This window comes from Maniola jurtina, chromosome 14 (assembly GCF_905333055.1).
Source record: "Maniola jurtina chromosome 14, ilManJurt1.1, whole genome shotgun sequence".
Lineage (NCBI taxonomy): Eukaryota > Metazoa > Arthropoda > Insecta > Lepidoptera > Nymphalidae > Maniola > Maniola jurtina.
The window spans coordinates 6,069,005-6,080,799 of record NC_060042.1 but is presented as its reverse complement, the minus strand read 5'-3'; the positions used below and the strand labels follow the sequence as shown (position 1 = coordinate 6,080,799).

Below are 11,795 nucleotides of genomic sequence, written 5' to 3'. Positions count from 1 at the left end.
TAGTAAAGTTTTTATCCAAGCGCTCGTTGCGCCAGGGGACCGCTACCTATCGTAAACTATGAAAGTCATCTGTTGTAGAAAGAATAGTCTTTAGCGGTCCCCCGACGCAACGAACGCTTGGATAAAAACTTTACTATTTATACTATTCTTAAAGGGCCCATACATACTTACCTATTATTTTTTTACTTTTTAGAGGTTTATGTGTCGGGGGTTTTTTTAATTTTTAATTTAATTTTTATTTCACGCTTTTTAAACTTTTATTCATAAATTACCGTTTATTTGTGCCATTCTAAAACCCAATTTCTATAATAATATAAATCCAATAAGGCAGCTAATATCTCTTCAAAAGTAACATCAATGTTATGTTAATTATACGTTCCATGAAATATTTTTGACCGAACTTCACTAAATCAAGAATTATCTGAATGACTCACATAGTTTAACACGACCAAAACGAAATATCTGTTTCTAACATGTCGTTGCTTTAAAAATGTACCCATTTTACGTAGTCGTATAATAGTTCGCTTTTCAAGATATACCTACGATTAAATTGAAATCGACTTTCATCCGATGAAATAAAGAATAAAGTGGCTTGTATTTCATTTTGTTTGTTATTGCATGTCAAAATTTTATTTGACATAACTTTCAAAAACCGGTCAAGTGCGAGTCTGCCTCACACATGAAGAGTTCCGTACAAGTTTTTTTTTATGTAATGACAATTCAGTTGTCGGATTTCACTTTACTTGGGCCACAGGAGTAGAGTGCTTGGGCTATAAGATATTGCTACCTGCCTTTCATGATTCTACGTAAACGGGAAGTACCCAATTTATAAGTTTTAATTCTCTTGAAAGATGACACACAGACAGACAATGAAGTGGTGAAGGAAAACACCGTCAGGAAACCTGCATGCTTAAGAGTTGGCCATAATGCTCCCTCAAAGGTGCGCGAGGTGTGCTAATACGTGCTTGGCCAATGTGGTAGCTTCTCATTCTGAGAGTAGACTTGTGCTCAGTAGTGAGCCGGCGATGGGTTGATCCTGATGATGATGAATTTTAAACGTATTTTGTCAAAGTAAATAAGCTGAGTTCAAGCAGATAAAATATAAAGAAGGTGCGCCTAATGCATCATCCAAACCTGCGCGACAAAGCGACTACGATGCGGGAACCTCAGCCGCGCGGAGGGTCATCGCCTCCTACGATATTTAATGGTGCCATGCACACCAACGCGACTACATCTTTTTTTTCTACAGATACCTACTGAACCCTAAAAATTGTTTGACTATGGTTTGGGTTTGGGTTGATTGTTCGTGGCCTTTGGTTGACTGTTGGATATTATAATTGAATTGATGTTTTCTCGCTTTAACTGTGATTATAATATTTTATAAATTAGAAACTCCGCGCCTACGATCCAAAGTATCGGAGTTTTCCAAAACATTATTTTCAAATAAATAATTATGTATCTAGGCAACGTCCATCTTGACGGCTTGACATTTGCCAATTGACATAATATTATGAACCTCTGTTACAATAGTGAAAGATCCCAGGGCCACCAGCCGTCACGTATTTTCTGACGAACGAAATGTGGACGATTGAGTAGTGTTAGTATGTACAAAGAACGCATGCCTACGGACCTGCTAGCTTAGACGGCCAATTTTCAGGTATCAGGTAATCTAGGTACATAAAAACATTACTTACCTCACGTAAATTCTCCATTTTTTTTAATTTTTAGCTGATTTTTTTTAATATTAATAATTAATTGACATAAGTAAACTATAAGAGAGTGAGAGAGAAGTCAATATATATCCTAATATATGTCTTACTCAGTCTCATGCGCGTAGATAATGATGCCCTCGCGCTCAAACCCACAGAGGCATTAAAATTGAATTTAGGGGATGATTGGCCCTCTGGATCGGTCTGTCTTCTTGTAAAAGGTTTTAAAATAGTTGTCTGGTGGACATATATAAAAATGGAGCATCAGAATTTACGTGCAGTGAAGTAATTACTTATGTTGGGAGCTTTAAAGCGTCTGCAAAGCAATACGGCCGACGCGGGAAGTGTCTGGGAGTATTGGCGACATATTTTTAAGGATGTTGCCTAAAATATACGTAAAAAACAGTTTGGAGAATTTACGTGAGGTAAGTAATGGTTTTATGTACCTTGATTATCAGATAACTGAAAATTGGCCGTCTAAGCAAGCTAGCACGTAGGCTAGGCATGCTTTCTTAGTACTTACTAACACTACTCAATCGTACATATTTCCTGTGTCAGAAAATACGTAACCTCTGGTGGTCCTGGGATAAAAGTAATAAGAAAACCAGAAAAGAGCTGATAACTTCCAAACGGCTGAACCGATTTTCTTGGATTATAGCTAAGAACACTCTCGATCGAGCCACCTTTCAAACAAAAAAAACTAAATTAAAATCGGTTTATTCGTTTAGGCGCTACGAGGCCACAGACAGATACACAGATACACAGATACACAGATACACAGATACACAGATACACAGATACACAGATACACAGATACACATGTCAAACTTATAACACCCCTCTTTTTGGGTCGGGGGTTAAAAACAAGATAAAGTTGGAAACTAAAACCCGACTGCGATTGTCTTAATAAACGCTGAAATATTATAATTTTGTTGCTTGGTATATTTTAATGTTGTAGTACATTTATATTTATGAACTCAGAATTTTCTCCTCTTTCATTTGACATCCCACTCGATACAATAGCAACAAAAAAAATTTGGGGACCCCCAATTTTTTTCATGCAACATCCGTTAGGTCAATTTTTTCGTATCAAATGTAGCCTATGTCACCCGGACCTTTAAAACGAATCGATTGACACCTCATTCATCAAAATCAGCCCAGTAGTTTAGGCGCTACGGTGGAACACACAGAATCTGGATACAAACATACATACCCACATACATACATATACATACATACATACATAGACTGCTAAAATCATAACCCTTCCTTTTGGCTTTGCCGCAGTCGGGTAAAAAAAGCATCCCCGATACTGCAAGCAAATCGATCAGTATTTGTATAAGCAATAAACTTATCAGGCGATAACTAAATAACTGTAGATGTAGATCAGTGTCGACTTAAAAGAACCATTGCGGTATTTTCGTCGGTGACTATAAATCTCATTGTGTGGGATGAACCGAGCGTCTATTTTTCGTGAAATCTTTAGCCGGTTTCCACATTTACAAACTTGCCTTTCAATATCCAATATCTTTACAGTTGTCTATATGCAAACGTTGTTTGTAGATTAACCGCTATTATGTTTTGGCCTTGTCTCGCTAATGTGCATCATGTTTAATTTAATGAAACGTCAGATGATTCTGACGTTTCATTAAAATGACAAAAGTTTTCTCGTTCCAACTCAATGCTATTAGAATAGAATTGAATAGAAAAGAAATATTTTCATTCAATTAAATTTTTACAAGTACTTTTGAATCCACAAATGCATCTACCACTGACAATGACACAACGTATTCAAAACTTTGTTGTCCATAAACCCAATTGTTTGAAAAAAGGATTAGCGATAATAATAATACAAGTGTAAATTAAAAATTTAAAACACCCCCGACAAGTGAAGGCTACAGTAACTAGAAAAGAGCTGATAACTTTCAAACGGCTGAACCGATTTTCTTTAATTATGGCTAAGAACACTCTCGTTCAAGCCACCTTTCAAACAAAAAAAACTAAATTAAAATCGGTCCATTAGTTTAGGAGCTACGATGCCACAGACAGATACACAGATACACACGTCAAACTTATAACACCCCTCTTTTTTTGGTCGGGGGTTAATAATCTAGTGGCTGATGCGTCAGGGTTTGATCTCGGGCACGCATTTTTAATTTTTCGGAGCTATGTATCTACTTTTCAAGCAATTAAATAGCACTGGAAAACATCGCGAGGAAACCGGCATGCTTGAGAATTCTTCATAATGTTCTCAAAGGAGTGTGAAGTCTGCCAGTCCGCACTGGGCCAGCGTGGTGGACTATGGAAAAATCCTTCTCATTTTGAGAGGATATCCGTTCTCATTACTAAGCTGATTAATGATTTACGGGTTCCTAGCTGAAGATTACTTTCGACAAGTGTAAATTAAAAATTTATAACGCTCCCGACAAGTGAAGGTTACAGTAACGAGAAAAAAGCTGATAACTTTCAAACGGCTGAACCGATTTTTTTTATATTATAGCTGAGAATACTCTCGATCAAGCCACCTTTCAAACAAAAAAAAAAAACTAAATTAAAATCGGTTCATTAGTTTAGGAGCTACGATGCCACAGACAGATACACAGATACACACGTCAAACTTATAACACCCCTCTTTTTGGGTCGGGGGTTAAAAACGCCTAGCATAGTCTCACCTATTTCATCGGAATGAGAGATGTTGTCATTCCATTTTGGCATACTTCCCGCATGTTTCCCGCCATGAAATGAAACTACATTTTTACAAGAATGTCACAATTTTTCGTACGTTTTAATTTACCTGGCCCCTAAATTTGATAAATTGCGATGCTTTTTCTATTAAACCGAATTTTTTTTTTCACAACACATTCCGTCTAATTACTTACTTTTACTAAATAAAATTATAACTGGACGATTCTTATAAGTACATTAAAAGGTAAGAAAATTTTAATCAGAGGAAGGATCGAGCTAAGTCCTTCCGGATGAAGCCAGGGCGATCGATTAATAAATTAACCATACTAATATTATAAATGCGAAAGTGTGTATGTCTGTCTGTCTGCTACCTTTTCACGGCCCAACAGTTTAACCGATTCTGACGAAATTTGGTACAGGGTTAGCTAATATCCCGAGGACGGACATAGGCTACTTACTTTCCATCCGGAAAATCCCGTAAAATCAAAGAGTTCCCACGGGATTCTTAAAAACCCATACGCTTAAACGATTTGTATGAAATTTGGTACCGAGGTAGCTTGCGTCCCTGTAATTGACATAGACATTTTATCCCAGAAAATCAAACAGTTCCCACGGGATCTTTAAAAACCTAAATCCACGCGAAGTCGCGGGCATCCTCTAATCTTAAATAACGTATGAATAAGGCCTCTAAAGTCTACTAAGCCAAAAATAGTCGTAGAGGTAAAACTAAGCAAACAAGACTGCCAGTGACACGCCCCTTGGGATCCGAACGGTACCAGAATAATGAATATGGGTAGACAAACAAAGATACGGTAGATAGCAATGTTGATAATCCACTGTAGGTAATCACTTTGAGAACTCATTAACAATTCTATTCTGTTGAAATAGTCACAGAATTTTGTTGTTTCTGGGTGATTGTAGAAGGTATAACCGCAGAATATTTACCTACTGGTATAGAAGGATCACTCTGTAAAGACGTTTAAATAAATACTGTAGTGTAGGGGCGAAGTTGGGACGGTACTAAAACTCCGAGGTGTACAGATAGTGTTTATTGACGAGTACAAGTGGAGTACAGAGGACAGAGGTTGAGTTTGACACGAGTGGAACGACAAGAAGATCGCGCGTGGCACGATGCTAGCAAGTCGCCCGTAACCAATGTGTGCTGCGGTATGTAGTTCGAGGGTGTTCGGCCGTGGGCCAAAGCGCCTTCAAAGCTGACAGTACCGAGTACAGGTGGCTTTCGGAATGACAATCGATGTTACAAGGCAGATACCTATACTTGAGCAAATTATTGAATGCTAACGCGACATAGTATACGACTAGCGCCATCTATTGGCATCTCTTATGAACTAATAATATTAGGTTTGGGTTGTTACATCCTCCCCCTCTGTCCCTGAAGACGTCCCGGCGAATGGGACAGGATCAAGATGCTCTTTTCGGTCGACCCCATCCTCTAGGAGCTGCAGGTGTCTCTTGCTTCCGAGTTCGTCCTCTTCTTCGTATTGGTTGTACTGGCTGAGGTATGTCTCCAGTATTTTCTGGTTTATGGCATGGCATAAGAGCTGAAGAGTGGTGGACTCCTATTAGCTTCTCTCTCTCTGTGGTATTGTAGTTCTTTTCTGCGGGTGACAACAGCTGCTGGCTTGCGTATTCAACAGGGCGCTCATCTTCGCCCTCCCCCTGCAGTAGGACTGCACTAATGGCATAGCTGCTTGCGTTGGTGTTTTTCAGAGTCGTCTTTTTTTTTGCCGTCCAGCGTTGCGGATTCTTGCCGTTGGGCGCCACTTGTAGTGTAGCGGATACTTGCCGTTGGGCTCCACTTGTAGTGTTGCGGATGCCCCACGTTGGGCGCCACTTGTAGTGTAGGGGCGAAGTTGGGACGGTACTAAAACTCCGAGGTGTACAGATAGTGTTTATTGACGAGTACAAGTGGAGTACAGAGGACAGAGGTTGAGTTTGACACGAGTGGAACGACAAGAAGATCGCGCGTGGCACGATGCTAGCAAGTCGCCCGTAACCAATGTGTGCTGCGGTATGTAGTTCGAGGGTGTTCGGCCGTGGGCCAAAGCGCCTTCAAAGCTGACAGTACCGAGTACAGGTGGCTTTCGGAATGACAATCGATGTTACAAGGCAGATACCTATACTTGAGCAAATTATTGAATGCTAACGCGACATAGTATACGACTAGCGCCATCTATTGGCATCTCTTATGAACTAATAATATTAGGTTTGGGTTGTTACAATACCGAATTGTTAACAACGATTTTCCTTCGGAGCAATTTCAAATGAATAAAGTTTGCCAATTAAAAAAACAAAACATGTAAGGGCTTTTTGGGCATTGCTAGTAGACTGGGTCTGAGTTTAAAACATTTTGGCAACAATGTTTTCTCAGTTAATAACCAGACTAGTACAAAATTATAGGTACTCACACTAATATTATAAAAGTGAAAGTTTGTGTGTATGTGTGTGTGTATGTGTGTATATATTTGTTACTCCTTCATGCAAAAAGTACAGGATGGATTTGGCTGAGAATGGAGATAGATTATACCTTGGATTAGCACCTAGGCTACTTTTAATCCCGTAAAATTAAAAAGCTCCTATAGGATTTTTAAAAACCTATATCCACGCATCAGCTAGTAATGAATATGTTCAAGTCAAATCAGTCTTTTATTCGAAGTGGGTACCGTTGTACACTTTTTAATTTCTTCTAAAGATTTTTGAATTTTGTGAGCACATCACTAGGTTAAACTGAGGCCACACGATGCGTTTCCGGTATGTTGCGGTGCCGCACCGCTATGGATTTGAGTATTAGGTGCCACACGGGCACTGCGTTGCCGCTCCGGCAGACAGTATGGGCACATGAGTAGATGTTCTCTGTAGTTGTAGTAGGGTATGGCAGTGCAACGCACCACCCCTCCCCGCCTCGTCTCTTTGGCCCCAAGTCCATTACGCATGCGGTGCGGCGCCACACGACGTCGTAAATACACCGCAGGACATGGTACAACGATTTCTAAGCAGGATGACGCAACGGCACCGCTTAGGCGCCGCACCGCAAACGCAACGCATTGTGTGGCTTCACTCTAACTATGTAAAATAGATATATAAAACTCAGAATTGCCACGTGTTATTCATTAGAACATCGTCTAATGTGTTTGTGAAGACAAATTGTCACAGAAATAATGATATAATCACTATTTGGCTCAGAACAAAGACGGAATAAGCAACTTTGATACCTGTAGTAATTAGTTGTCTTTATTTGATTTATGTAATGCAGTTCTGATGAAAGTGACTCAGTTCATAAAGAGGGTTGCTAGGTAGGTGATGTGCCAACACATACCATGATACATAGCTTGAGAGATAATAATTATTATATAGGTACCTAGCTAATCTATTAAGTGATATAGGTAGGTACATATCTAGGCATCATCTCGCAAAACAGTTCACGTCTTCTTTAATGTTTGATTAAGTTAAGCAAAAGTTTTTTATTAAGGCCATTCTGGTTTAAACAACAAACGAAACAACAACGAAAACAACAATAATTGATGCTAATCTTGATTGATAATAATTCTTATACACATTAGTAAAATAGCACTTAAAAGTTAAATGAATTATCACTAATATCCCTACTGCCCAATAACTACACTTGGCAAGAGCACAAAATTACTCAACGTCGAGTCAGTCCGTCATTCAGTCCATACCACGATCGCTGTCAGTCGAGAAATCTTCAGCGTGAATAGCTAACACTGTTTCTAAACAAGACTTGACACGTTAAATTAATATTAGATTAGTGGCTTCAGTTAATTTGCATTCGCGCTGCAAAACTTGAGTAGCCAAGACACGCCAAGATTCTAACCAAAACATTATTCTAGTTTTATTTTATTTTTTATTTCAAAAACAAATATAATATAAAAAATTACAATGATGAAATGACCATTGCGGTGTATAAATAAACATATACATATACATAAACCTGGTCGGTTATTTATTGAACCTATGTTGTATTACGATGGTGTATCAAGTAACAAGTGTAAATTAAAAATTTATAACGCCCCCGACAAGTGAAGGTTTCAGTAACTAGAAAATAGCTGATAACTTTCAAACGGCTGAACCGATTTTCTTGGATTATAGCTAAGAACACTTTCGATCAAGCCATCTTTCAAACAAAAAAATAACTAAATTAAAATTGGTTCATTAGTTTAGGAGCTACGATGCCACAGACAGATACACAGATACACACGTCAAACTTATAACACACTTTTGGGTCGGGGGTTATAAAGGAGACTTTGAGGAGAGGTGATATGCACAATTATGCAAAACACACATCATTTTTGAAATTTCAATACTCATTCCGATTTCGGAAGACCATATTTTAGGAACAAGGTTATCATCTTAAATGGTTGAATAACATAAGGAAGCGGACAAAGGTTATAGCTTCCAAAAATGAAAGGAAATTGTAAACAATCGTAAAGCTTTCTCATGTCGACCGCCAAAACACGTTTGGAGGACGGCACGCGATTATGAAGATGATAAATGCCAAAGGAAAGAAAGGAAGTCATGAATATTTAGTGCTGTTTACGAAAAATAAACGCTCAAAGAAATGTTTTCTTTACATTTAGGTCAAAAGCGTAGACAGTTCATTTTGGGCAAATTGTTCGATAGTGTACCTATTAGAATAGATAAGATAGAGTGTAATAAGATATTCTGTTGATATAAGTCTCAATAATTAGTTTTAAATAAGATCTCTAACAAATAAACCAAACACGAGGAAAAAAAAATATAACGGCAAAAGCGTCCAAGACTCTTACAATTCGTATTATATAAAATAAATAAAGAAATAAGAAAACAATGTAAAACAATGCTTAAAATAAGCAAGTAGGTCACACAATATCATGTTGCAATCACACGTGAAAAAACTTGAGAAATATACGTAGTGTGATTGAAAGATGGTATTATTTGTTTAGATTTCTATTTTTCCCGATGAGAAAAGAAAATAGCTTTGATAGAAAAGTAAACCAGCGGGGGCTAATGGAGTTAGTGAGTGAGCTAAACCAGAAGGCGGTCCAGAAAAAAAATAAACTCAACATTAGAACGCTGCCTACAGTATATTAGTCAGTTAGCAAGGTTGTTGCTTATAACCGCTGAAACGTTACGAGCCTGCAAGATAATTCGATTACTTTAGAAATTGACGTTCATATACAACCTCAAGGATAGCTTCTCGAAATAATTGTTATTCGCGTCATCTCTCTAACACCAGCTACCTTCTATGTATTTTTTGTGTCGCTGATCTACAGAATATTATAGAGACAGAACCAGCACGTGCCAGACCTTCGTTATTTTATAAAAACGCTGAAAGTTCCTCTGCGTATTGTCCCCAACACAAGGAAGAGCGATCAGCGACTATGAAGTTTGGGTCATGGTGGCTTTGGGAGATAACAGGTAATAAAGGTTATAAAATCTTTCGTCAATGTATAAAGTCTGTTTTTTATATTGTCTTTGAAAATCCTCCTACCAGAAAGTTTAAAAGTTTAAGGGTTGCTCGACCATAAAACAGACCTTCCCGGTTTGAATCAATTAAGAAAATTGCCGAGCCTAATACTATAATCATCTAATAGAATTTGAGCGCCAGTAAAGAAACCGGGCCATGAGAAACTTTACCTTTATTGAAACTTTACTGAAAGGCCTAGAAGCCATTAAAAAACAAAAATTCAAAACATGGAATGGACATCAAACGGGAATGAATGGAGAAATCAATAATTCGGAGGAATCAATAATTTTTAGGCAAAGGAAATGATAACGAAGTCCACTATACTGGAATAATTAAACAAGTTAAAAACACGAATGTTAGCCAGTGTCATTCAAATGGCATTTAAACGCCATAGAGGAATAAAGAAACTCACATACATAGGTACATATACACAAACCGTGAAAACATTACAAGCGTGTAATGTTTTCACGGACCGTAAATGTGGAAATCACTACAACAGGCATTATCTTTATATCTAGTAGAAGTAGAGGGCGTCCATTAGGGCCAAAGCACATAAGATGTTTCAGCATTAGCGATCAGCAATATTCCGACTGCATCAGTGCTGCATCACGTTTCTCCGATTAACCAGGATATATTGCGGCATGGAAATCGCGTACTTAAGTTAAGCCTTACTAGTAAAACGTGCAGTCGCTTCATAGCTTCCGATAAGTAGTTTTTCCGCAATTTCGAATATTTTAAGCATCGTATATGTTTTGGTGGTTATGTGTTTGTGAACAGTTATAGCATAGTGGTTAAGACGTTGGCCTCCCATTTCGGAGGTCCGGGCTTTGATCCCGGGCACGCACCTCTAACTAAGGAAAACATCGTGAGGAAACCTGCATGCTTGAACTTTCAATAATAACTCTCCATAGTGTTCTCAAAAAAGTGTATGAAGTATGTCATTGGCCAGAGTGGTAGACTATGGCCCAAACCCTTCTCATTCTAAGGAGAGAAGTGCTGAGAAGTGGGCTAGTGATGCGTTGATGATTATAATCATGTGTTTTGGCCTTACAATTAAATCAACTTACTTGTAACATGCTCCCCCTTCATGCCCGTGATGTCAAACGGTCTTGGAGTTGTATGTATAGTTGTACCATTATATTTTATACCTAGGCTTTCGTGCAGTTGAAACACATGTCTGCACATTTCCCATATACCTGAGTCACTGTATAGGAAGTAACCACCTTTGGTAGGCAAGTAGATACCTGTAACAAAAAAAAAAAAGAAAATTAGCCTTGGCTTTGAATATTATAAGATAATATACTTTGCTCGCGATTTCGTAGGTACGCCATACAATTCTATATTATAATTTATAGTCTACTAGTTGATGTAAGTTTTTTAAAATTCCGTGGGAACTCATAGATTATCCAGAATAAAAAGTAGTCTATGTCATCTCCAGGTCTTTAACTGTACCTACTTACCATGCAATAGATCACGCCAATCCGTTACTCCGTTGCGACGTGATTGAAGGACAAACAATCAAACAAACACACTTTCACATTTATTTTATAAAAAATATTACTAGTTGTGACTAGAGTGATAAAACTTGGGGAAAATGTAGCTGTTCCTAGGGAAAGATTTTTTGAAATCTGATGAACAGTTTGTAAGTTTTAATAAGTAAAGAAGGTCTCCGTGGCGCAGTGGTGAGCTCTGTGGTCTTATTAGTGGGAGGTCCCGGGTTCGATACCCAGCAGGGACTTGGAATTTTATAATTTCTAAATTTCTGGTCTGGTGGAAGGTTTCGGCCGTGGCTAGTTACCACCTTCCGGGCACAGCCGTGCCGACAAGCGATTTAGCGTTCCGATACGATGCAGTGTAGAAGGATAAGGATAAGGGTATGGCAGTATTCCCCATAATCCAAAGGATTATGGGGAATA

General features: G+C 38.3%; 1 protein-coding gene across 1 annotated transcript in view; it reads right to left on the bottom strand.

Annotated features, from left to right (window-relative positions):
• The window catches only part of LOC123872181, a 42,223-nt gene that overhangs the window by 9,179 nt on the left and 21,249 nt on the right, over positions 1-11,795 (bottom strand). The window contains exon 3 of the mRNA XM_045916357.1: positions 10,947-11,123. Coding sequence (XP_045772313.1) covers positions 10,947-11,123 — 177 coding nt within the window. The remainder of the gene's footprint in view (positions 1-10,946; positions 11,124-11,795) is intronic.